The sequence below is a fragment of the Nothoprocta perdicaria genome, unplaced genomic scaffold (assembly GCF_003342845.1).
Source record: "Nothoprocta perdicaria isolate Ctin4 unplaced genomic scaffold, notPer1 scaffold_204, whole genome shotgun sequence".
NCBI lineage: Eukaryota > Metazoa > Chordata > Aves > Tinamiformes > Tinamidae > Nothoprocta > Nothoprocta perdicaria.
The window spans coordinates 344,331-371,439 of NW_020455250.1; the positions used below are offsets into that span (position 1 = coordinate 344,331).

The following is a 27,109-nucleotide window of genomic DNA, read 5'->3' on the forward strand; positions in this document are numbered from 1 at the left end:
TACAACTCCCGGCATGCCCTGGGAGCCCCCGCGTGCCCCAGCCGGTGCAAGCGATTGGTGGGCGGGGAGCCAATGGCGGGCCTAGGCGCTGCGCGGCGCCAGGGGGACGCTTGAAAAGTTCCCAGGTGAGCGGCGCGCGGTTGGGCCGGCGGCGGGGCGCGGAGCGGAGATCCCGGGAAGGGGAATCCCGGGAAAGGGAATCCCAGGAAGGGGGGAATCCCGGGAACACGGAGCCCCGAGGCCGGAGCGAGCCCCACGTGCAGCCGCGGCGGGCGCAGGTGAGCCCGGCTGGTAACTGCGCCAACGCGGAGTGAGGTCGGGGAGAGCCGCCCGCCCTCCCTATTTAATTTTCCCCTGTTTTTATTAGACCTAAAGCTCCGACTAAATAAACACCAGGAATAATCTCTATTTGTATATGTGAGTCTCTACATGGGTGTTTTAACGTATGCCTAACCTAAGACCATGCATAGCTCAGGTGGTCCCGCCGTGTCTCCCTCTTCAGAAGCCAAGTGCGGAGCTGAGTGGCACCTGCTGGGGTTTCCCTCCCGGGAAGGGATGGATAGGGAAAACTGCGCGAGTAAACGGGCGGAAATGGCTGGGGCCGGCGTTATCTTTAGGGAGAGAAAGTGTCACTGTGGTAATATGTCTGATAACGGCCTGCTGTGTTGAATAGCTTTAGGATTTCTCTGGATTAAGTGAATATTCTTTAAGCAGGCATCTCAAAACAACAAATAAAAGATTCGGCAGGCACTGTGGAATTGTATAGGAATAGGGTATTGTATATGTATAATATATATAAAATGTATATATACACAATATATATTGTATATATTGTATATTGTATAGGGTATTGTGTAGGCCTCCTTCAAACTTTTATTTTTCCCCATAGATAAGGGAGGATGGCTGCTAAGAAGCTGCGAAGAGCAAAATTGCCTCAGGAACTGTGTGAGAGGCTGGGTCGCCATCAGATCACTACTTGTCAGGTAAATGGATGGGTTTGTGTTTTATTTCCAGTACTGTTTACTTATTTTTTTTTTTTTTTCGAAACAGTGTGTGTAAAGCTTTGCCCTCTATAAAGTATGGGGCACTTAAGGCTCTGTTTTGCCTGCTGCCCTATTTTAAAGCAATAGATGCCCAACTAAAACATTTAAATATTTATCTTTTCTTCTAACAAACTTTAAAGTGCCTCTTTCAATGGAGGCCCACAGCGGCTGCCATTGTGGAGCAAGACACCATTTGTAAGTGCCCCACAAAAATATACCTGTGTTACATATCTAGCATGTTCATTAGAAGTGATGTTGGTGCTTTTCTATTTTTTGAGCTCAGGTTAAGCTCTGAATGTAGGGAGGTGTTATTCTATGTCCTGTAGAATATGTCCCTATGTCATCAGGCATATATCCTGAAATCTTTCTTGTGAACTCTTGCTAAAGAAATCCAAGAGATGCCATTTATGTATCTAAGTTGTGTGTGTGGTAAATATAGGATCTAGCCCCGAGTTTGCAGAGTAGAAGACACAGTGTAATCTAAACGTTTTTCAGGTAGGTAGAGACTTTAGGGAGGGTGAAGAGTAGTTCTCTCATTGCAGTTATTTCAGTCAGTTCTCATATGCTTGATCCATTTACTCCATGTCTCTTAAAATATGATCTTTTTTTTTTCCACTGCAGCCTTACTGGTATTAGAGGAAGGTAGGAGAGATATAGCATCACATTGAATAATGTAGTACAGTTGTGAATCTGGTATAAAGCACATGATCTAATTTACTCATTACTAGTTTATGCTAGTCCCCAGCCTTGATATCTAACTTGGGTTCTCAGAGCTGTTCAATTATTTTACAGGACTTCTTATGTCTTCCACTCCTGGAGCTAATGAAGGTGACGGGGCAGAGCTACAGCAATGTGCAGAAGCTTCTTTGTAAAGTCAGCCTAGCTTGTGCTCCCAAAATGCAGACAGTAAGTAAGCCTGTGTTGACTATGTTTTTAATTCTGTGCCTGAGAGAAAGCTAAATAATGTGCTTTTTTCTTTCTACCTTGGGGAAAATAGCTTATGTTTGTCCTGTCTCATTTTGATTGCACAATGTTTTGATGCAGTGGCTTTTATGAGGCATTATTGCCTAAAGAGACTGTTCAGGCCTGTGGAATTGTTTTGGAGTGCCACAGAAAAGTATGGTATTCTCTCTTGCATTTCAGTGTATATATGAGTTGCTTCTATTCTAAGCCATGCAGTTATAGGAAATGTTTGTTGCAAGCAAAGAATGAGAATTTCAGTATAAATTGGTATTTACACAAGAAGTGATCCTGAAAGTACAGTGTTTTGTTTAGAGGAATTTTTCCCTCTAAGTAAATGAGCATATAACATAGCTTAGGACACATCTAGTCTAATTGGGGAGGAGAGAAAGAGATGTTAGCTGCAGTACGCATGACTGGATTTTGTGTTCTTTTTTTCTGAATTTGTCACAAGTAGTGTCTTGTTAAAGCAGAGGAGGAAGAAAAAATATTTAGCAACTAGGAAGGATTTACCATGGGAACAGATTGTCTAAGGTAAATGTGGTAAATATTCATTTACTTGGATTCCTTATTTAAGTTTTTATTTCTTCTCAAGAATCTTCTGGTTCAACCATAATTTTGTGGATTAAAAACACAGAGTAAAATTTTAGAGTATGTGTTATGCAGGAAAACTGGATTAGGTGGTTATCTGCTTCCATGGTACAGTTTACAGGGATTAAGTTCTGCCATACAAAAATTGTTAAACTGGAAAATATATTCCACACTATATACATTCTTCAAGTTAATCTGAGCCTAAACTCAGATCTCTGAGCAAAGTAAAATTCATTGCCTTTGTTTTGGCCTGTTTTGTGTCCTGGAAGCACAGTGGTTGAATTAAGGAGCAGGTGGTTTTAGCAGATTTTGCAAGGTCCATAAAAGACCTTTCTTTTGAAAGCATCGTGGTGGGTGTTCTTGAGATGAACTCAGTTCATGTGAACTAGAATGCTGATCTTGGGACAATTCTAGTCAGCAGATGAACTTGGAATTCAACCCTTTTATTGATTCTGTATCTAATTCCTTAAATAGCCTTCCTCACAAAAAGAAAGAAAGAATGGATACAGAATCTGCTCAGATCTTATTCAAAGTCTTGATCTTTAATAAATCTCTTCTTGAGTTGATAGAGATTTGAATTCCTAATGAACGTTGACCTGAACTTTGGTTTTAGGTTTCTCTGAAAGTTCGGCATGCTAACTACATGTGTAGTGTTTCCTCGTTTAAAAGCTGTGGTTTTATGGGTTAAAAGCAAGCTCTGGTGAATATAAACAGCAACAAACTTGGAAGTATCACTATAAAATGCTTGTTTTGATTTAATACTAAAGCATGGAAGGAATCAAATATGGGAATGTAAGACCTTGATATGGGTGCAACATACTTTTAAAATGTACTCTGAAAGCTGTAAATGGGATATAAATGTGAATGAAGAAGAGTGATGGGGAAAGAAGGTAATGCAGCTGAAGATGAAAACCATGTGCTTACTGGCAGGTGCTAAGTCATTTTAGGTCAGTAAAGTAAATGAGAGTTCACTCTTCCAGGGTGTTTAAAAATAAATAACAATAATAAGTTTTTCCTGACTTGTTTTTTTCTCCTCTCCCATCTGTTTCAGGCTTATGAAATGAAAGTGAGGAGGACTGTCAATCCCTCCTCAGCCTTTTTGTCCACCAGCTTACACGGTTTGGATGAAGTCTTGCATGGCGGAGTGCCCTGTGGATCCCTCACAGAGGTAACATTGTTCAATGTATTTCATGGTGGTCACACGTCACTCCTAGAATTCACCAGTCACAACCATGTTGGACTCCATTGTGTCCTGTTTTTTTTGAACAATGTTGGGTGAGAATTTTTGTTGAGAATTTTTTCTTTTAATTACTAGAAGCTGCATTTTACATGTTTCTGAAGTGTGTCATGTAAGTGAGAAAATTAAAAAGAGTTGGTGACCATGTTCATAAATATGAAGATTCTCCTATGAAATTGTAGTAACAAATGCCACATTCTTGTCTCACTCAAGAATGTGCTGTTACCTGAATTTGACAGTAAGAAAGGTAGAAGTGTAAATGAGACCTGCTGAGCTGCTTAGTGGTGAGAGCAGAAGGTGCTGAATCATGAGTTTGTTCTGACATGGAGTTGCTCTGGCTTTACTGAGTCATTAGTTTTCATACAGATACCATGAACAATTGGGACAAAAGCATAACATACAGGCATGAAAATGATTTTATACAATTTTCCATTTTTATAAGCAACTTATACATTATAAGCAACTTATTACTGTCTTATACAGTAATTCTGTAAAGCTCTTTATGTAATTAAGGCTTATATTATAGTTTATATGCTTATATATTACAACACTACAAGTTGTAAATAGAACTAAATCTGTTTCTGTCTGGCTTTTGGATGTAATGCTACTTTTTTGCCTACAAAAAACAGGAGCGCTTTGTCTTCCAGTACTCGACAGCCCTGACACTGCAGAAATAGATAGTAACTTGCAGTGTTCACAAAATCTGGAAGGACAGTTTAGCTAAATGTTCAGAGGAGAAATTGAGTATTACAAAAGCAGCCTGTATCTCAGGAAGTTGCTGAGCCAGAAATTATTGGAGATGGAGAGGCATATATTGGAGGGAGCATCAGTACATGTGTCCTTTTCTTATCTGACTCCCTAGCCATGTGCTGTAATCACACATTGGATACAGAATCCCAAGCTAGACAGACACTGGTTTTGGGCACCGTAGACACGTGTACATTTTTATAGTAAAGTTTTTGTGAACTGAGCTATGCACTTGAAATAACTGGGGGGAAAAAACCCCAAAACATATGTCTCATGTTCTGAATTTAGGTAAGTTGAAACCATATTTTCTTGAATATTTTAACAACCTTCACCACTTTTTGTTAACTTTTCACAGTAGAAGAAAAAAGTGAAAAGTTACAAAATGTTATTATGAAGAAAGTACTTTTTTCCCTTCTGTTGTGCTCTAGGTGATTCTGCTTGACAGGGAGCGTTAGACTAGGTGTTAACTAAAGATACCTTCCAACCTCAGCTGTACCATGATGCTTGATTCATGCAGGTACCTGACAAAATAGCAAAGTGTTTGAAAAGGGCTGTGTCCAGTTCTGAGCTTAGCAGGAAAGAGAGATAATGGACTTATTGGAGCAAGTGGAGCAAGTCCAGCAAGTGGATGCTAAGATACTTAAGGCACAGGAGCATCTGTGATGTGATGAAAGGCTGGGAGCCATGGGTCTGTTTGGCCTGGAGAAGAGAAGGCATGAGCATCTTGTCAACATGCTTATCTGATAGGAGGGTATAAAAGGGTTGCAGCTAGACTATTCAGTGGTGCCTGCTGACAGGACAAGAGGCAATGAGCACAAACTAAAACCAGGAAGTTCTCTCTGAATGTTAGAAAAAAATGCTTACTTTTAGAGTGAGTGTCAGGCTGCCCATAGAGATTGTAGAGTGTCCATCCTTGGGAGTCCTCTGAAGCTTTCTGGGTATGGTCCTGGGCAACCTGGATGTTCAACATGACCCTGCTTACATGAGGTGGTGGCTGGAAGGGGGAGCTATACGGTCTTTGGAAGTCCCAATCTCAACCATTTTGTGATTATGTGAAAATGATGCTTGCTTGTGGCTTGGATTTGGTTTTCAGGGCATTTCCATCTGCTCCTGTGACCTCTCCTTGATAGGGAATTGCTGTTCACATACTTGTTCTGCCTCAAGTACTGAATTACACTTATTTGGTGTTTAGATGCGGTGCTGCATGTGCAGCAGAAAGATTTTTCTGTGCCTTTGTGTTGTGTGTATGCTGATATGTCCATGAGCCTCTGTCATTGGCTCATGGGTGGTGCCCAAGGCAAGAATCATCTTCAGGTGTTACTGGATTATCAATCAACGCTGGTCCCTGTGTTCTCTTTCTGGTAGCTCTGTCCTGCAGCGTGTCATTTCTGAGTAAACGATGGCCCGTGCACGGGTTTGCCTTGGGGCACTCTGGGTGCCAGGGCCAGTGGCCAGGCAGCTCTCAGGCCCTGCCCCGGAGCCCCAGGTGGAGGTTGGCTCTGGGCACAGCGTCAGGTTGGCTCATGGCTGCACTCAGGGCCTGGCTCTGGTGTCAACTCTCAGCAAAGCAGTAGCTGGTGGGACTGGGCTTTGGAGGAGTTCAGCTCAACATCGACTCCAAAGGGTAAAGGGGGGTTATTTTTTGAGGGAAGGGCTGCAAACAGCTGATCTCAAAACATGGAAGTGAGGCATATTTACCCTCAGATGCTATAAAATAATGGTTATCAGGAAATAAGTGAAATGTTTAGTTTCCCAGTGCTGTGTATTTTGTAATGCTTCTTAGCTTTGTTCATTATCATGATACTTCAATTTGTATTTTTTAACTTTGAGTATTTCTTTAAAATGTTGGCCTTTTAGATATCAGAATATGTGGGAGACTATTGCTAAAGTCTATTTTAAGAATGGTCAAACACCATGTATATCAATGTATTTAAAAGTAATTGAGGGAAATAAAAATAAATTCGGAGTTGAGTTAACTTGGCTGCAAATGGAAAACCCTCTGCCAGGATAACCTTTGGACTTTAAATCTTTCCCTGAAAAATATTTTTGTGTTCAATCTCTTTATTTTAACATCTTTTGATTAAAAAATGCAGAGGCCTGTCTAATGCAGTTATCTTAAATGCCCATATGGTATATTAAAAGATTTAAATATTGAAGTCTGTACAAGACATCTAGTGGATGAGGCTGTAATTGCAAGTGCTGAGTCCTGCAAGTAGTTTGGTCTTGGCTGCACAGTCATAGCAGGTCAAACTGCATTGTGCATCACTGTTGTCAATTAGCAATATCTTCAAGATAACTAGGCAGACTCCAGAAATTAGAATATTAACTTAGAGATGGTGATCAAGAAAGTGTTTGGTTTTTTATTCACCCTTTATGTAGTAAATCTGAAAAGGGATCAGATCTGAAAATGTATCTTCCATTTCCCAACAAGCATAATGACAGAGGACAATTTTCTATGCAGAAAATGATTTTTCTGTTTAAAGCCTTGTTGTGGAGCGATGTGATTAAAAGCATTTTTTTGCAAAGTTGTGAGATTCGAAGTAGCCTTGAAGGTTGGCAGCACTGCAAGTGTTCCTCAGTGCGATTGTTGGTGCAATTTTAGTATGAAGCTATCAAATGTCTGTTGCTGCTGCTTTGATGCTGCACTGTAGCTTGCAAACCCTCTCAGGTCCTGTTCTCTTTTGGATTCAGGTGATTCTGCAGCTTAAAATCATTCTAAATTGTTCCTTAAAAATGGACTGGAGCACAGCTGACCAGCAGGTTGTCCTACAGGATTTTTCTTATTAGATATTCCAAATCTGAGAGAAGTTCTCTTCAAAACCGTTGTTTGGAACATTTACATCTTGTCTGATGTGGCTAAATCATCCCCTTGCTGTTACTTTACCAGCAGTGAGGGTGGTTGGAAACTTGGAATTTGAATGCATGAACCGCAGGGTTAAGAGCTCTGGCCGTGTCTTCTACAGCCCAATGTGCTTGCTTTTGGAGGGCCAGGGGATTGCTTTTGCCCTACACTGTCTCAGAGCATTTTTCCCAAACCACTTTTAGAGTTTAGGTTGGAAATGAGATCATAACTGAAATTTTGTGGTCAGATGTCAGAACTTTTGGCCAGCAGTTCTGAGTGAAAGCTCAAGTTTGTGGATACTGAAGAGTTTAAATCTCTTGTGAAGAAGAATTAGTTCCTTGTGACTCTATCCAAACTGTACAGATGTGCCATGGAAAATAATATATAACTTAGTGAAAAATAAAAGTGTGTTTTATTAGGCAGAGACAAATTTAAAACTGTTGTAGTTCTGACATTTCTGTCTGTGTGGACTCTTGATTTAAAAGCAAATTTAGAGTAAGGCAAGCTCAGCAAACTTTTTGCAGACATTGGGTTTAAATTATATGAGAGGCACCTGAGCCCTTTTTTTCCAACTACATTTGTATTTTTCAAAATGCTTGCTGAAGCCGTAATATGTAGCAATAATAAAGTGGTATAGTCTTAAAATTGTTTACTGTGGTTTACTTCAAATGCCATTTTAATGGCATTTTATTAACTGAATACTGATAAAGGTGAAGTAGTGCTGTCTTTTGGAATGGAAATTCTTTCCTGCTTCACTGGATTGCTCTCTTGTCCATTTATAAGATTCCCTGTCTGTGCTGTGGTGCAGACCTACCCAGATATGCTTATGGCACCTCTGCTGAAATAACCTGTGTATTAATTAATTAATTAACCACTGCAGTGTTTTGGATTTCAATGTACCTCCCAGGCAGGGCTCATATTTCAAAGGCTTTTATGTAGCCTCCTCACAGTTGTCCAAACACTTCGTTTTCAGAACTGGACTGATGACCTCCCCTCATTCATTTCAAGTTGACTTGTTAAGCAGAAACAGCTGGTAGGGTTCTGAAAATATGTATTGTCTCTGCAATTTTAATATATATGTTTTGGGTTCCTGTTAAACTGTGGCAGCTGTTGTTGATGCAGCATTTTGTGAACTAGAGGTGATGGATGGGGTACTGCTGGGGTACTAGCTCCTGATGGGTAGTTCACTAAATCCAGCATGTGCTCCTAAAGAAAAAGCATCATGTATGTTCCATATATGAAAGCTCGCACTGAGTTGACGGATATGGCTCGGTTTTTGGTCCTTTTTTTGAAGACAAAAGTGATGTGAGGGCTTTTGACCCGGAGAGGTAGTTCTGCTGCTTAGAATGGCAGCCTACTAATGCTGCAGTTCCTTGAGTTAAGGCAGTGCTTGTACTTAGCACCAAACTGTCATATACTCTTTTTAAATTTCAATATATCTTCCTCTAAATCTAGCTTTCTCATTTGGCAATGCTTGGTATTTTGGGGGGTTGTTTTATTTTGTAGTGTAGTTTTCCTGGGCACACGTTTATTTCTCCTGAATTATTATTTAGTCCTGGTTACCGTCAGAACAGACCTGTAGCTTTCACTGTTAGTGTGTTAGGTCATTTCTGCTTTGTATTTACTCTATCCTTCAGCCTCCCTAGAATTAATTTTATGTCTTCATCTCCCTGAAATATAGAACCAATGGATGTACAGTTATTTGAACAGAGTCCAGCATTTGCAGCCTCTGCAGGGTCATCCGCAGATTAAAGATCGGCCTCCTGGTGTCCCTCATAGACAGCTCTTGTGCTCGGGGTCTGGGGACCCCTGCAAACAACATGTTCTTTTGATCACTGTGGTTTTGCTCCTGAATCGAAGTCATGCTGGAACCCTTTCACACGAGTTGAATGCATTCTGTTTGGATACTGCCCAACCACAGGAGGCTGGGAGTGAGTGCAGGTGAAAGCTCAAAACTGGCCTGCTTACCTGGCTGGTTAGGTGCTCTGTGTGTGTTAAAATATGATGACAGGGAGGTACCACCAATGTCAAAATGCATGCTGCATAGGGAATAATTTCAGTGCAGTATAAGCTACTATCTAACATTTCCTGTTACTTTATACCAGGAATATTAAAGTAGTTTTTTTCTGGGAGAGGTAAAATCAGATTGTGTGTGGTTCATATTACAGATTCAGACTTCACAGGATATATGCAGTTATACCTGTGGTTTCCAAGTGGGACCTGATTGTAACCAAGGCATTAATGATACCTCTTCAGCGACTTACCCCTGTGAATCTGACTTGCTTTCAAGCAGTTAGGGGCTCTAATGGCCACGGATGTAATATAATGTGAATATCACCTGTCAATCTCCTACTTTTAGAAGGTAGCACAAATGAGGAGATGAATAGTCTGGTTATGGTTCTAAGGAAGAGCCTATTTGTAAATTGGGAGGGGAACAGAGCACCTAAAAGATGAGATATAAGAAAGCAGAGAAAGGAGGATGGTGAAGAAAGAAACATGAAGCCAAGAGTAGAGTTGATTTAGAAGAGGAATTTTTCATCAGTGATGAATTTTACTGCAAGAGTGAAATGAATGTGACATCTCTTGCTTCTGCTGTTATTTTTCCTTTGTAGATAACAAGCCCTCCAGGTTGTGGCAAAACCCAGTTCTGTATTATGATGAGCGTTCTGGCTACGCTGCCTATAAGCATGGGAGGACTGGATGGGGCTGTTATATACATTGACACCGAGTCTGCGTTCAGTGCTGAAAGGTAAGAACGTAATTCCATACTGCATGCTTTCAACTTCTTTAGCGCCCTGTCTTGTAGGCATTGAATGTATTTTGAGCAATAATTAAGCTTTTCCAAAATAGTTGCCTGTGGCAGTTATTAAGCATTCAGCTGTTATAATTCACTTAGAAGTATTTGCCCACCTTAATTTTTATCATATTGAAGATTCCAGTTGTGATATGACAGTTGAATTGCACTCTTTCTAACTTATAAATGGTCTTAGCAATCCCATACTTCATTTTTTTCTTTTTCTGCAGTAGCCTCATCTCTCTCCTACGTTATTAGCCCTGCAGCACATTATTCCATTCCCTGTGTAGTATTTCTGTTTCATTTAAGATTTTCTGTTTGGCTCTCACAATGAGAATTACTCATCTGTGCACTTAGTGTCTCTCCTAACCACTGAATGGACAGGAGCCAGTATGTGCTCTGCCTGGCTGAGGGTATAGATGTATGCATGTTTTCACCACCAGCTTTAGCAGAGGACTTCATGGCTCTGAGGATAAGTCAGGCCCAGTGGCCCACCAGATACTATTGGGAAAAGCGTGGGAAAAGCAGACAAATTTTGTGGATTGATCCCTGGTTATGGAGCTGGTGGGCCTCACTTTGAGGATGGAAGACTACTGTGGACAGGTGGGGCCCACCTGACAAAGCAGGGCAAGAACATCTTTACCAACAACTTGGTCAGTCTGAGAGTTTTAAACTAGGAATTGCAGAGGAAGTAGCAGTGGGCGGATTTGGAAGCAAAGCTTATCGGGTAACAGGAGCAAGAAACTTCAGAAGTGATAACAGTGTGAAAATGCTCCATTGTGTGAAGAAGGTGGTGATTTGGAACAACTAGAGTGAATTTAGCAAAAGTAAATCATACTTTAAAAAAAAAGAAAAGGCTCAGTGCTAGCAGGGAGACAACAGGCATAAATTGAAACGTCCAGTTTCAAATGGATATACAGAGAAGATGGCTCACATGAGGTCAGTAAGGCACAGGAACATGTTGCTCAGAAAGGTTGTGCTACCTTGGAGGATTTGGGAACCTGACTAGATAGTCTTGAAAAACCTGGTCTAACCCTGCTTTAAGCAGGGAGTAACCACATCAGCATGTGGACACCAGAGCAGATAGACAGAATCTTGGAGATTAAAATTACTGTCATTGGTTTTGTAGCAGTCCAAGTACAGCCAACTATTAACTGAAAATGTACCAACCAAAGAGAGTAACTTTGCTTACTCTTTAGCTGTATTTGTTGCTTCTGAAAGGCACGGATACAGATTTTCATGAGTCACTGCTGAGAATATTGAGGAATTTTCTACCTTGTGATCTGCCTGATTACAGAGAACATCAATTATGTTCTGTGCAGTGCTTAGGTTCCCCATGACAAACAGGATTTTGATCTTAAAGAACTCTAAATCTGCATGGTGCTGTGCAAGTAGTACTGCCATCTTAGCAAGGCTTCACTAAGAAGGTAATTTAAAGTCAGTTTGTGTAATGGAGATGTTCTTCGATATGCTTATTTGAAGTATCCTGAAATCTTATTTCATGCTTACAATTGAATAACTTGCAGATTATTTACCCCTTGCAGAATACAAAATGGGTGCATGGTTTCCTGTGCAAATGCACAGCTAAGATTCTGCCCCTTCTGCTTGCTGTTTCTATTTTTAAAAAGTAGCTTTAACATTTTTGGTTTTAATAAAAGCGGCTTAAAATAGAAGGGCAAATATCACTAGGAAGTTGTATCTACAGGTATCATCCACTAGAAGTCACTCTTCCCAAGGTGTTAGGATGTAGGACATGTATGCCTGAAATAAAGGAGTATTTTTTAATTTATGTTCCTCAAAATATCTTCATTGTGAAAAATATTTATTCTACTCAGATTTGTGCTCAAATTTGCAAGTATGAGGTTTCTAAAGTTAAATTCTTGGTTCTGTATTTACTGACCTAGAAGAAAATTGCCCTGTGTTCAGAAGTTCAGAGTAGAACTTCTTTCCACTGACTTCAGGAGAAATAGCAGTCAGTCAGTAAAATGTGTGTCATTTAGTGTCCTCAGTGATTTTATATATGCAGATTCATTGCAAATACTGGCCTTTCCTCAATAAATTGTTAAGCTTTACACCTGTATGAGGTGTTTTTTTCCGAAGCCTCGGTTCTGAATATGAGAACTTGATAGTAAAGGAGAAATACCCAACCACCAAACCTCATTTGACATTTTCTAGTGTTAATCACCAGTTATCTGATAAAATTGCTCTACAATGGCAATAAGCAGTGGTATGTTTTAACAGTTGTAATTCAGGGTTTTGAATTTGCTCATAAGGTAATAGAAAATAATCAGACAGAAAGTCACATCCTTCACTGAAGCTACCACTTAAGCTGTCTGGTTGTATCATTATATCATGTCAGTTGTACCTGTCCTATCTATGGAATAGATGTTCTGTCATGGCAGCTTGCCTGTGTACCTTGGATACTTTTTGAGACAATATTGATTTTTTCCTACATTCTGAAAATTACTTTTTCTTAAGATTTCTCTAAGTTTATTTTACTGGGAGGTAACTGACACAATGAAAATAGTGCACGTATCTCCTATCTCAATGAGGTTGCTCTTGTTTTTGAGGAGACATATATGAACAGATTTTCACCTGAGAAATGTTCTTTTAATAGTTTCATAAGTATTGACAATTGAATTTGACTCTCTGAAGTCCTGCTTCCATGTTGGCTGGGTCTTATTGTAGAGATCCTAGATCTGTTTGTGAGCAACTTATTGCCAAACATTATGATGACATGAAGCCTGCTTTATGACAGGCTTTATTATATCTCAATGCAAGATAAAAGTAGAAAAGATGATTTGGGTTGGAGAAAATAATTAAATGTAATTAAAATAGGAGAATACGTGGCAGTTGTGCACTACCTCTTGAGTGCAGTACTCGGGCCTTTGCATTCAGTGACTGGAAACTTGGCTGCTTCCCGCTGCTACAGAAGTGCTGTTTCTTTGTACAGGCATATTATTATGTCCTGGCCAACTTGACCACTGGCTCTAGCATCACTGTGAAGAGATCCTGAATGTTCTAACCTCCAGTATTGTAGTCTGACTGCTGAAGTGTGCTCTATCTTTGGAAAAGTTTTTTAATATAGATGCATACCTATGTGTCTGTGCATTGCTTTCCTTTGTATTGTGAATCCTTAATGCCTTATTATTACCCAATAGGCTTATTGCTTTTTCACTGCTTTGTCTTTTGTTTATTTGCAGGTTGGTCGAGATAGCAGAAAGCAGATTCCCTGCTTATTTTGACTCAGAGGAAAAGCTGTTTTCCATGACGCGTAGCATTCACCTGTATCGGGAGCTGACCTGTGGCAGTGTACTCAGAAGGTATCTTCTAGAGGTGAAAAAGAGACTGACCTGACCATCTGTAACAGTATTATTAATAATAAAATTTCTCAATCAAGTAAATACTATGAAGAGTAATTAATTTCTTTGAGGCCTTTCCATGTTGATACTAGAACAGGTCCTACAAATCTACAAAGTAAATTTGGCACAAAGACATTACTTGATATTTGTAAAGGTTATGAAATATACTTGATGTTTTATGGTAGGCAGTTTCTGATAGACAACTTCCATATAATCCTGACCTTTGTAAGCATTTAAAAGAAGAGTGTTCATCTGACAGGTGCCTGACTTGACCTATTGATTTCTGTGGAGAGACTAGTTAAATTTGCCAAGAAACAGAAAGGAGTTATTGCTTTTCCAGATCAGAAGACTGGGACCTGTCCAGCAGTGAGGGAGAGGGCTTGTTTTGCAGTCGCAAATCCAAAGACTGATGCTGGCAGCTTTATATTGTTGTGTTGCTACTTTATATTAATTTGTCAATACATATTGACATGAAAATGGATTGAGTAATATTTAAGCATCTTGGTGAGCATTCTGCACTAGTGGCAGGATACCTGTTCCTTCAAGCTTTAATAGTTTTAATCAGAAAAATATAGATATCAGTGTGTTAATCCATGAGTTAGGTTTAGCATGCTATGCCTGAAGTGTAGAGAAAGATATTTTGTTTTTTTTTTATGAATGTGGGTACTGAGGATTCTGGGCTTGGCAATGGGATGCTACTATGAGAAAAAAAGGCACAGTTTCAGTGTCCACTTAACTTTCTGCACCATTCAAGGGCTGTAGAGGATAGTGTTGCTGGCTACAGCTTCTTCCAAACCCCTCATTTGGAGGGCTCCTGCACTGGGTTATGTGTCTATCTGCATCCTGAGATTCCTTTCCAGATAGGCCTCTTTGAAGCATTCACATTTGGAGTGGTATGTGAGAGAGAAAGAGGAGCTGATTCTAAAATATACCTTATATGAACAATTTCAGGATTGTAAAACACACTGTGTGGTTAACTTTAAGTTACTTTTTTTATAGAATTAAGTCTTTGGAAGAAGAAATTATTTCAAAGAAGGTTAAACTCATCATAATTGATTCTGTTGCTTCAGTCGTCAGAAAGGAGTTTGATCCAAAGCTCCAAGGCAACCTGACAGAGAGAAGTAACTTCTTGGCTAAAGGAGCATCGCTGCTGAAGTATTTGGCAGAGGAGTTCTCAATACCAGTAAGTTCGTGCTCCTCTTTTAAGTTTCCAACTTACAATATTGAGTAGTAAAATCAAAGAAGAATGGAAATGTTACAAACAGCTGAAGCTCCTAGCAGGGCTTTTCAAGCAGATATCAGGTAATTTTTTTCCTTACTTGTGAGCTCATTTAAGAACTTACAAATTTGAGTACAAAAAAGGGTTTACAAGTTTTTTTCCAGTGTTTTTCAGTGTTTTGTTATTTATTTTATCTCACAGTTTGTGTTGCTACAAATTAATGTGGTTTGCACTGATGGTTCCTTTCTAATGCACTGCTTCCTTACTCTGCTTCAGTGAAGATTTCTTTTGACCTTCATCACTTCTGTTTATAGGATTTGAAGAGGCCTTGTGTTCTACAGGAACGTATACTCTTTTGTGAATGATAATGTACATTAACTAACATGGAATGGAAGCTCACCAAATCCTTGTCTATGGATTTGCCGATAGAATATGAAGGAAGAATTTACTTTATCACAGATGCCCTTAGTCCAGGGACTAAGTAAAAACGATGAAAAGAGTATTACAAGTTCTAAAATCCATGAAAGTAGTTCGGGGGAAAAATAGCTTTTTTGTATGATCATCAAGGGGTCAGAAACAGAATTCCAAAGATGTCATTGAGACTCAAGTGTTGGAAATATTTCATAGTGTAGGTAAGATACTCTGCACTGCAGAGTAAGAGGAAAAACTGTCAAGAACTGTAGACAGAGTGATGAGGTCTGAGGCTCTGTCTCTTTGGAGGTAACTAGGCAGTAACTGTGATGTCAGAAATGTGTCACAGGTTCAGGAGTGACTTTAAGGGGAGTGGATTTGTTTCTGCCACATGTTCTGCAATATGTGAGGACCTTTGGGGGAAAACAAAGCCTGCAAAAGGGCCTTTGAAGTTCAGGTACGAAAAATTAGTGTAATCCTAAATTAGTGCACCTACTAGTGTTTAGGACGTTAAGAACAAGACAGGAAAACCAAGAAAGCAGGTAGACTGGTGGCATTGATACATTGGGAAAATCTGATGCCATTCTCTGAAAAACAGCTAACTTCTGATTGGAAGATGTTATAGTTCTTTAGTTTCTTTTCCCTTTCTATAAGGGACTATAAATAGTTTAGTGTTCACATTAGCTGTAGGAAAAATAATGCTTCCTTTTCAGTGAAGAGCTAAAACTAAAATTCAATACGGAATGAAACCAGGATCACTAGTAGTGTTCTTGACGCTTTTTTACCCTTAAAGATTTAATATTTATAACTCCCGATCTTCTAGCTACTAGCAACTGATAATATGATTGAAGCTGGCCACACATCCCCATTGGAAAAGCACTTCAGAAGTGGCACTTGGAAAAGCAAACTGCCATGAAAATGTGCTCTTGAGTGACAGGTTGGTACTGGAGATGAAACTTATTTTGTAAAGCCCTGATATTAAACAAGAGCAGTAGCTGCCCATTAAACTGTTACCTGGGATGTGTCCTTATATCTGTGTAAAGAATCTTTTTTATTTGTGATAAGCAACCTGGCTCTCATTGCTACTGACAAAAGAACAGTGCATCTTTTTTAACTTTCTATATTATTAAATACTTTAGGAGGAGAGACACTTTCTTCCCCTCATTATGATTTATTGTGCAAATTAAAGATAAACTTTGACTATTCTCTAATGCTTTTATTTGCTGTGGTATAAAAAGTTTATGGTGGTCAAGAAGCCCATAGTATCTGCAGTTAGTGGGGTTTTTTAATCCCAAATGTGGTATTTGAAAACTAAAAATTCACTTGATCTGTTTTGTTATGCAGTCAAAGTAATCTGGAGGTCTTTTCACACTCTTGGTTCTCACATTTCTCACCTCCGTGTGTTTCATGCTGCAATGTACTGTTCTGTAAACCTTAAGCCTAAATGCTGGATCTCATATTTGAAAAGCCAAGTGTTCAGCTTGATCCATGCTTTGAGGTTTCATAAACTTTTTTTCTCAAAAATCAATTTACATTCAGAAATTTGGATATCTGCAGTGCCTCTTCTGCTGTCTTTTGTGAAGTATATTTAGCTGTACTATTTTAGCTTCCTACAGTGAGGTGACTCTGAAGAGTGAAGTGCTTCCTTTGGCAAAGAGTGTCTTCAAACTGGACTCGGATGAGTTGCTCTTTCATTACAATGAAGTATTTCCACTTGGTTTCATCCTTGCTTCTGTTCTATTGTGTTTCCAGAGGTGGGTGTTTGCCAGCTTCTCACCTTCATTTTCTTGATTCTGATAAGTGAAAATATTAGTGTATGGAGATCTAAACAAACTCCACAGTGGAAAATGTCTGAAAAATGGTTTCAGTGCCATTTTGCTTGGACTTGTTAAGAAATGTGTAGAAAGTTTGGGGAAATTAGCTGATTATTGTTACAGTTGATGATTACTGTGTTAATTTTCCAAGACTATGGAGATGCATCAGATTTCCAGATTGATTTGGCCATCTGGTCTATCATTTGCTGACATGCAGTCCTTTAGGATTATTTTTGCAAGATTTTAAAATCTAAAAATAAGAGAAACTTGCTTCTTCTGAAACTGGAACAACTGAATTTATTTTGAAATTTTCTAATGAGAAATGTTTTGTAGATTAAATTATGGAGAAACATGTGTGTGTTTAATGAGGCGTTGACCTTATCAGGAGAAAACCCTTTTCTGGAACTGAAATAGCAGAATTTCTGTGGGTAAGAATTTGGTGGGAAGTATGGACTCTTTTCTGCTGAAATATATGGGAGGGGACTTGTCCCTGAAAACAGTCTTTCATCTGCAAAATTAGTTTCAAAAGTAATGCTTTTCTAGTGAAGAATAATTCCTGTTCTTTAAGATATTTTTCTTCTGTTGCTCCAATATTCAACCTTCTGCTTGCAGCAAACCTGGTGTTGTCCTCACTAAATAGCGAGCTGAGCAGAAAATGGTGTTCATACTTTTCAGTGTGTTTGATCAGTTTGAGTAACAGATTATGAAACTTGTAAAATGCTTTTATTAATACTCTCTTTTTCCATGTTCTGTTGCTTAGCAACCTTTTCACATATGAGCCTATAGCTTTGTTGATTTATCAAATTTTATCAATGTTACTCTTTGTTTTAGTGCAAATGTCTCAAAAAAAAAAAAAAAAAAGCCCAAATGGAAGAATATAAATGACCACTTCTGCTTGTAAAGGACACTTTGGCACTTTGGCATGATTTTTAATTTGTGCTTTCTGAAAGGAAATTATAGGCTAGAGCTCTTAGTTTTTCTGCTTTCAGACTTTATAAAATGATTTTGTTTTGTTGGCAGGTTGTATATGTTAAATTATCCCTCTATAATATTGAACAAAATGAAAAATCAAGTGGAAGGCAATTATTGTATCTGCTAAGGTTGTTATAGTGCCAAAGTGAGATGGCTTTGTCTTTTTGGTGGCTGTTAAAAATCATTTTCCAAAGGCAGAATTTGGTTTCAGTTGAAAACGACTGTTTAAAATGTAGTTATAACCAGCTTCAGTCCTGCTGCCCTCTGTGTGTACTCCTGTTGTATATGTCTGGAGTATATACATTTCTACAGTTTATGGCCTGCCACAGTGTTCCTTTTGGACTATCTGTGCTCATAAAATGTTTAATATGGCTGAGAAGGAATGAAAAATGCTAGAGCAGCGTTTCCTGTTTTCACGTGGCAGTGAAGTATAGAGAAGAGGTAGTTTCAAGTTATAGGATGCTGGGATTTCATTTTCTTTTGTTTTTCAAGTTTCCCCTCCCTGGGTTTTTCCATTTTACTGTGCAGTTGAGCTTGCCAAAATCTTCCCTCCTACCCAACTGCACATATGAGAACATGAAGAGTAAAGGTGCCAGTACCGAGGTATTGGAGAGGAAGTTGAGGTCTATTTCCTGGTTTGTTTTGGATTAACTATATGATCTTGAACAGTGCTTGCTATAAAAGAGGTCAGACTCTTTCCCTGATGTCTGCCTTAATCTGAATTTGTGAGAGGCTAGATCCAAAATGAGATTAGTGGTGTCTTATGTCTTTTAATCCTCATTTTTGTTCCAGTTAGTTCCCTTCAGCTGATTTACATCTGCTTGGAAGTGAAATGCCCCAAACTGGACATAACCATCTAGATGCATCTCTAACAGTACTTGAGCATGAAGCAGGATTGCTTCTCATGTCTTGTGGGGTATCCTCTTGTTTGTTCCTCATACTACACTGTGCTTTCTTTAAAATAGCCTGCTCTTAGCTTGCCAGTCACTAAAACCCTGTATCTGAGTGTGCTGAGTTTTTTCTGAACTAGTTGCTCCTCCCTGACAGCTTTTCTGATATGTCAAGATACTTTTGAATTCTATCCTTATACTAGAGAGTACTGGCTGTCTCCTTGCTCTCTTGCTTCCAACTTTTATCCAATTTTATCTAGGCTGTGTTTTTCTAGTTTTCAAGTAAGGTAATTACATATGACGGTGTATTACTGCAGTCAGAATCTAGGCTGTGCTATAGAAAACTTCAGAAATTGCATTTAGAGGGTGTTTATTTGGAGTGCAGGATTTGGCAAGCTGTGCTATTTTTGCCGTGTGAAGGATTGCCAGAGGTTTTAAACCAATAATCGTATTGTGGCTACAGAGTTTTCTATTCTTTTGTACTATTCCTGAGTCTGGTGCATCCTTTGGGTCTATTTAGTGTAAGTTCTCCAGAACTGCTTCTGTATGCGAATAATGCACGAGAGGGATTTCAGTTTCTCAATGTGCTTGCAATGTAAGTAGTACCTGACCAGGGTAGAAGTCATTGGGAAAATCCTCCTGTATGAGTTCAGTATAGGTGAGTTAGTGCTCTGGCTTCCAGATTCTCCAAAGTCCTTTTGCTTTAAGGGTAATGAGCCCAAGGGCATGGGTGCATGAAAAGCACCTGCTCTGCAGGTGTTGTTCCTAATTAGTGCTGTGCCAGCCTGTGGATCTAAAAAGAGATGGGGATGATAGGGCAGAGAGATGAAGCAGTGCAACAAGTGTGCCCAGACAGCAAGAGTGAAATCTTCTTAGCTCAGAGACGGTAGTGCAAAAGGCTACTTCATTCTCTCCCTTTTTTGAGTGTGCAGGTCAGTATTGTGAATATTGCGTTTATATTGCGTTTGGATGGGACTGGCTGCACCGTTGGGGCTGCTTTGGTGAAGTGTGACCTGGAAGCTTTGTGATACCATCTGCATGGTGCACTTAGTGACCTGTCTTCTTCAGTAACAGCAAGCCCTACCCTGCCTTCCCCAGGCTGAGGATTTGGAGATAATAACAGGTAACCAGACCAAACTGATGCAGCTGGAGCACAGACAGTCCTGTGCATTCTCAAAGGTAGGAACATCTAAGTTAGCAGGACAGGCTTTTCAGTCTGCATTTTGTCTTTTGAGGGTTATGTGCATTGGAAGAGCTATGGTTTTTGCTCTGGTTTCCGTCCTTAGTCTCTTCTGATGGGTTTATGAACTGGAATCTGAGGAATAATGTAGAATCTTCTGGGTAATTTCTGGTTGTTTACAGGAAAACTTCATTTTCTTTATTGAGAATATGTATGTTTTGTATAGTCATTTGCTGTTAAAATAATGGGATTCCTTCTTTAAATGGAAAAGTGGGGTGAATAAATTGACCTACTCAAATTAAAATGCTCACTAAAGTTGCAGTTATCTATTTGGCAGAAGTTCAGTGTAAGCAAACTGAGAGAGCCATCTCAAATGTGCATATCCCAACAAGAGTCTGCATGGTTTAGGTAAACCCATCAAAACTGTCATGTTGCCTTTCACTGAAGTGCACAGCTGTGTTTCATTTGGGAATATAGAACTTATGTGGCAATAGCTTAGGTAGACAAAAATTGATTTAGAAGTTTGGAAATAACATTGAGCAGTGGTGTGTAATGTTTTAATAAGAACGGGAATAAATAAAATGAATGGAATGGGATGCCTTTTTTTGTTGGTGAGTATCTGAATTTCAGTAAGAATATCTTGCAAAGTTCAAGTTTGCATGAAGACGTTTAGAAGAATATTCAACGGTTTGGATGTTCTTCTGTTGGATATTCTTGGATATTCTGGTGGATTGCAATAGTCTTAGCAAAATTTCTCATTCTTTCTTGTCAAAGTTTTCAAGTGGTCTTTTCTTTTTCAGAAGACTAGCACTAGACTTTATGACTACATTGAATTTTGATTGTTAGCAGCAATTAATTTTGTTTGGAGTCAGGACTCAAATACTCTGGAAATGTTCTTCTACATGCAGCTTGCCAGAGAGATTTTTAAGGAAATAATGGTGATTTGCTTCAATGAGATTTGCCTTGCTGCCATATATTCTGCTTGGGAAATGTAAGAGAACAGAGTAAGAGCAAAAAAGAAAATACTGAATTCTTCGAAGTCAAGAGACTTTGCAGAGAGTTGCCTTGATTTATTGAAAAATGAAACACAATAAAAATATTCTCGCTTTCACCAACATCTTTTCCTTGAGAAACTATTCCAGGGAAGAGATCACAAAGACAAAAATGTGGTTTAGTCTGTGTGTAATTTCACAGTGGATTGGGAATTACCTTGTTAAAGGTACTTCAGCCTCAAACTTGCGGGCAAGTCTTAATGCAAAGCAGAGCAAAGTTGCTGAATGTTAGTCTCAAAGACAGGATCTCTATAAGATGCAAATCCAACATTGGAAGTTTTAGATGATGAAGAACTTGTTTAGAAAAGGGAATTGCCTAATGTAACATTCAAGCTTGCTTGAGTTAATAATTGCTTAACTTTTTTGTTTTAAATGTACCATCATAGAATTCCTTGGGGTGAATGAGCTGGGCAGAGAGGAACCTCATGAGGTTCAACAAGGATAAGTGCAGGGTCCTGCACCTGGGAAAGAAACAGTATTAGGTGCTCGAGCATTTTTATTTTTATTTGTTACTTTAACAGCTCTATGAAGGTTTTAGGTATCATCATTAAAATGCTTTTTACTTTCACTAAAGGTGATCAAATCCCAGGTTACCACCCATCTTTGTGTTGATGAGGATTTTTTTGCACCTCTAAGTGTCCTGGCTTTAGTCTGCATGTTCTGTTTTTAAAATGTGTCAAAATATGCTGCGTTTGTAATATATGCATTATAAAGTTGTAACATACCCATGCGTAACGGATTATAGTTGAGGTCATAAACTGTGCTGAATAGTAGATTTTCAAACCATGGAATTTCTATCTATGCTAAAATTCAGAATGAAGTGTATAACCATCCATAAAATAGCTGGTACAGTTCATAACATGCTTGCATTCCTTCATTATTAATAGTTTTATATCCCTCTGTCAGCATGCAATGGCTAAGCCATTAGCCAAGGTTTTGCAGCTGCTGCTAAACAAGTCTGTAGCTTGTGGTTATCTCCAGCTCCTGGTTTCTGTCTGCTGCTAAGAGGAAATTTTTGAGAGAACTTAGAAAATTGTCCAAGACTGTAAGTTCAGTTCTAGGTGATTATTCAATAATCTTGATTTAAGTTACTTGGCCTGTGGCATTTTCCTCTGTTTCTTTTGCCTGAACTGTGTTGATTGCAACAATCATGTAAAATATTGGTGGTGTAATTGCATTAGAAATTCTGAATATATTTACAGCTTCATATTTTTTGTTGTTCCGTTTAAGAAGCGTTCACTACTGCTGCAGCACCACTGTGATTTCTATGGGAATGCTTTTCTTTGCTCCTTAGTTCCAGTACCTTCCAGTGCCAAACACCACTCTGGATTGATACTTGCTTTTTTTCCCTAATTGTGGCATAGGAAATCTATTCATCTTAATACGAAACTTCCATATGGTAAATGTCTGTGTGCTATGCTAGTTGTATGGAATGAAATCTTTGCCGTCCTGTTAAATGCAGAGCTAGTGAGGAAACTGCATTTTGTGTACTGGCCTGTGGCGCGTGGACCCGCCGCGTGCCCACAGCCTCCCAGCTTCACCGCGGGGCTGCTGAGGTTGGTGCCCACCAGCCAGGCTGCCCTCAGCCCCCCGAGGCTGCAGCTCCTCGTTCTGCACCTAAAGGCCACTATCACCACGGGTTGTTATAGACTGGTAGCAGACCAGGCTGCTACCAGGCCAGTAGTTCACTTGCCCTAAATAATCTTGTTTGTTTTTCTAAGGTTGGATTGGTCCTCAATGGGATTAGCTTGAAAGAATATCCCTCCTCTACTCATTTTTGGATATCCTTTTTTATTTAGTGTGCTTTTTATAAACTGCCATTAAGCACTGCTATTTTTAATACTGTTTGAAGCTGCCTTTGCATTTTTTTCTGAAGGAGTAATTAGCAGTGATCGTGATGTTTCTTCTCTCAAGGGCAAATAATTTGTGCAGAAGCCTGTAATGTTTCTTTTTGATCCCTGTGACTGGTCCTTGCTGCTTCCAAAAGGCTTAGTCATTGCCTCTCTTCATAGACCCTTCCAAATATAAGGAGGTGATAGGTGGGGTAGACTTGTGAATGACCAGAAAATGAGAGATTTGATAGCAATGTCATCTTGGTTTGCAGTTACTAGAATGTAATGTCTGTAAACGTCACCAACTTGTTCAGAGTTGGCAATGCAGCTGCAAGGTAAGAACTTCTTAAAAATGGGGACCTGGCGCTAGTAAAATTACAGAGCGTCCTGGAGCTGAAATAGAAAACATGCAAACTTGTGATGAGATGAGACGCGTGTGCGTGTCATAGATACCCTTGTGACTTCTGCTAAGTGGAGCTCTAATTGATAGTCATGTAAATTTGGGGTTCTGCAGCTGTAATGTTGTTTGGATATTGAGAATATCCAAAGAAATACTAGATAATTAATCAATTGTGCTACTCAGCTGCCCTGTGAAGGGTGGGCAACTCTTAACTGCCTTTCAGTAGCGCATTGCCTTCCTTTTGGTAATTCAGTATCTGAGTTTTGAGGTAGTCTTAAGAAATCATATGAAAGCCATTAGTATTTTTAAGCAAACTATAATTTGCAATTGGTTTCTGTTCCTTTTTCTGCCCCATTGCTGGTGCTTTGTTGCTTTTTTGGTCCATTAGTTTGTAGGTGAAGAGTAAGCCTCAAGCAAAACAAACTTCATCTTACCACGGAAAGATGTCTGGCTGGTGATGTGGTGTGAAAGATAAAAACCCTCATACAGGTTTTGTTCTTGAGCTCTAAAAATACACATGGACTCAGTTCCTGTCATGTGCTTCTGTCAGCAGCTATAGCTGGAGGTACAACGTTGTATCAGTGAGTTTTTCAATAACCCATGTACTGACACATCCTAGGATCTCTGAAGATTTTAATCACTGGAATGTTGTAGTCAGCTGCAGGAAATCTGCTTCCTACTTGGGAGCTGTAGCTGTGATGAGCTAAGGCTAATGTGAAGAAAGATGGGTAGGGAGGGGTGCTGTTCTTTCATTATCATAGAATCATAGAATCATAGAATGCCGAAGGTTGGAAGGGACCTCAGAGGTCATCGAGTCCAACCCCCCTGCTCAAGCAGGGTCACCTAGAGCACGTGGCACAGGGCTGCATCCAAGCGGGTTTTAAAGATCTCCAAAGAAGGAGACTCCACAACCTCTCTGGGCAGCCTGTTCCAGTGCTTTGTCACCCTCACAGTGAAGAAATGCTTCCTTAAGTTCCTGTGGAACTTCCGATGCTTCAGTTTGAAGCCATTTCCTCTAGTCCTATCCCTGCTCACCACTGAAAAGAGGCCGCCCCCCTCCTCCTCACTGCCTCCCTTGAGGTATTTATACACGCTGATCAGGTCCCCCCTCAGCCTCCTCTTCTCCAGGCTGAACAGACCCAGCTCTCTCAGCCTCTGCTCATAGGGCAGATGTTCCAGGCCCCTGATCATCCTGGTAGCCCTGCGCTGGACTCTCTCCAGCAGCTCCACATCCCTCTTGTACTGGGGAGCCCAGAACTGGACGCAGTACTCCAGATGTGGCCTCACCAGGGCTGAGTAGAGGGGGATGATCACTTCCCTCGACCTGCTGGAGACGCTCTTCTTAATGCACCCCAGGATCCCGTTGGCCTTCTTGGCCACCAGGGCACACTGCTGCCTCATGGTCAACTTGTCGTCCACCATGACACCCAGGTCCCTCTCTGCGGGGCTGCTCTCCAGCAGGTCCACCCCTAATCTGTACTGGTGTCCAGGGTTATTCCTCCCCAAGTGCAGGACCTTGCACTTGCCCTTGTTGAACCTCATGAGGTTTCTCGCCGCCCAGTCCTCCAGTCTGTCCAGGTCCCTCTGGATGGCAGCACAGCCCTCAGGGCTATCAGCTACTCCACCCAGTTTGGTATCGTCGGCAAACTTGCTGAGGGAGCACTCCAGCCCTTCATCCAGGTCGTTAATGAATAAGTTGAACAGGACCGGACCGAGAACTGACCCCTGGGGGTGATCTAGTCATGAAGGAGGAGAGCTGGTCCCTGATGGCTGCAAGAGGCCCTGGGAAAGCCTGCATGTCATTTGGTCCCATGAAAATGTAACTTGTTCCTGCAAATGTTGCATTGTCTAGTTTCAAGTCTGTAGAGTTATTAGTGGTTACTGTACAGAGACATGAAGCTTCCCTAGTTTCTTCAAAGATAAGCTTCCCTAGTTTCTTTAAAGTTAAGAATTGTCATTTACCTGCAAATTTCTTTTATGTTTAAATGATAATTGTGTGATATATTGCAGGACATTGAATGCTGGTGGCAATTTGCATCCCTTTGCACACATACAGTAGCATGCACTGTACTGATGGGCAAATCATTTAGCGTTAATAAAAATTTCTTTGGAATCCACTGTCCTAGAGTAGGCTCATGCAAGTTCTAGCAGGAAAGTAAAGATGACATGTTTTTTTGTTAAATGGAAGTATTTGTAAGACACTCATAGAGTGAGCAGCTCATGGCTTGTCTTGCTGGTACTGAAATGGAAACAAAACTGACACTCCTCCCCTTCACCAAACTTGAAAGCAATAGGAAGTAAAACCTGGCACTGCTGAAACCTATCTGATCTTTTGCACAGTCTTCACTGTGGTTGTAATTTATCCGTAGTTCATCTATTGTATGAAGCAATTGAGAAATCTGTCTTACTTTAAAGGTAAGACAGGTTTTCTTTTTCCTGGGCTTTTCCTATGCCTCTTGAGAGCAGCATCAGAGGGATCCTGAGTCTTGCTTTGGGACTGGTTGTTATTTCTTTCACTAGGTTCTCTCCTTTCCTCTAAGGAGGTGATAAGAATTCAGTTTGAAGATGTATTCAGAGCACTGTCATCTTATACCATTCCCAGTATTAAATCTACTACCTATATCGAGGGCGGAGTTGTTGCAAATGGTGAGGGTGACATTATTCAAGCCTGGAGGTGGCATGACTTAGGTCTGTTGCCTGTTGAAGACCAAAGAGATGTTATCTGTGTTCTTTACAACAGTTGCCTGAATATTCAGTCAGTTTACAGTGCCTGTGAATCACTGCTGAATTTCTTAGGGCTTGTTCATTTCTGAAGTGAATGCACTTGCATTATCTTGGTCAGCTGGCAGGAAAATGTGGGTGGCTGACAAGTTCAGCCTGGGCTCCACAGTCCTGGACTCACTGCTGTTGTATATTTGTGATCTGAAGGTAAAATTTCTCTGGTGACTCTGACAGTGCTGTTTTTCTATTGCAGGCTTTTGTTGTTACAACTGTATAGTTGTTTGTGCACCTATACAGAGATGTGCAGAAATGATCTGGCTGAAAAGTGAACTTTCAATTTATTGCTGAGTAAGTTCACCTGAACACCATGTGCTAGCATATTGACTCATTGTCGTGCATTCTGCCATAACCCCATGATCTTTTTGTGTGTGTGTGTAGTCCTCTTGTGTTACTAATTGTTCTCTCTTTATTGTAACTGCTTGTGCTTATCCTTTCTTAAATTTTGCATCCCCCTTTTTTTCCAGATATTTCTTCAATCTTTTGAGACCTTGTTGAAGGCAAATCCTATTCTGTCACATTCAGTTTCTTCAGTTTGATGCTGATGCACAAGTATTTTGTTGGAATAGCACAGAGGACTCTGCTGTGATGGGAGCAAACGGTTGAGACCACTTAAGTGAAGGAGTCCGTGGTGCTTGAGCCTGTCTGAAGGGTCCTGCTGCTGAACATCTACCTGTGGCTCCTCTGTCCCTCTCTTTGGAACTCATTAATGGGACTGCAAGTGTGTTTTTCAGCTGTTTGGAGGAAAGACTGAACTAGAGGTTTTCAGATGTGCTTTCTGAAGGAATGTGGTGAAATACAGGGATGGCAGGTGATTTACCAACCAGTTGTTTCACCTTACATTGAAACTACAGGAATTAATTTTGAGTCATCGGAACCTGGAGACAGAATTAATTCCCTATGCTATACCTCATTATAATCCAGTTTTTCTTCATAATCTCAGACATGGAGAAGTTGGCATTTGCACAAAAAATGATGCTAATTA

At 40.0% G+C, this 27,109-nt stretch overlaps 1 protein-coding gene across 3 annotated transcripts; it reads left to right on the top strand.

Moving 5' to 3' along the window:
• The first annotated feature begins 899 nt into the window (after positions 1–899).
• Positions 900–26,895, top strand: RAD51B (RAD51 paralog B). Of its 3 annotated transcripts, none has more exons than XM_026038227.1 (7): positions 900–983; positions 1,836–1,949; positions 3,646–3,762; positions 10,033–10,169; positions 13,418–13,537; positions 14,576–14,759; positions 26,592–26,895. In XM_026038227.1, exons 1-7 carry the CDS (start codon positions 900–902, stop codon positions 26,661–26,663), a joined length of 828 nt encoding a protein of 275 aa, XP_025894012.1. In that variant the 3' UTR covers positions 26,664–26,895. The 3 variants fall into 3 exon arrangements, with proteins under 3 accessions (XP_025894012.1, XP_025894013.1, XP_025894011.1); XM_026038228.1 differs by lacking the exon at positions 26,592–26,895 and adding an exon at positions 26,321–26,358; XM_026038226.1 differs by lacking the exon at positions 26,592–26,895 and adding an exon at positions 16,030–16,279.
• The last annotated feature ends 214 nt before the right edge of the window (positions 26,896–27,109 follow it).

Bases quoted from the DNA above. Each gene is read 5' to 3' on its own strand.
- RAD51B (XM_026038226.1), top strand. From the start codon at position 900: ATGGCTGCTAAGAAGCTGCGAAGAGCAAAATTGCCTCAGGAACTGTGT. The intron at 10,170-13,417 runs GTAAGAACGTAA...GTTTATTTGCAG, and splicing joins TCTGCGTTCAGTGCTGAAAG to GTTGGTCGAGATAGCAGAAA. The intron at 14,760-16,029 runs GTAAGTTCGTGC...CCGATCTTCTAG, and splicing joins CAGAGGAGTTCTCAATACCA to CTACTAGCAACTGATAATAT.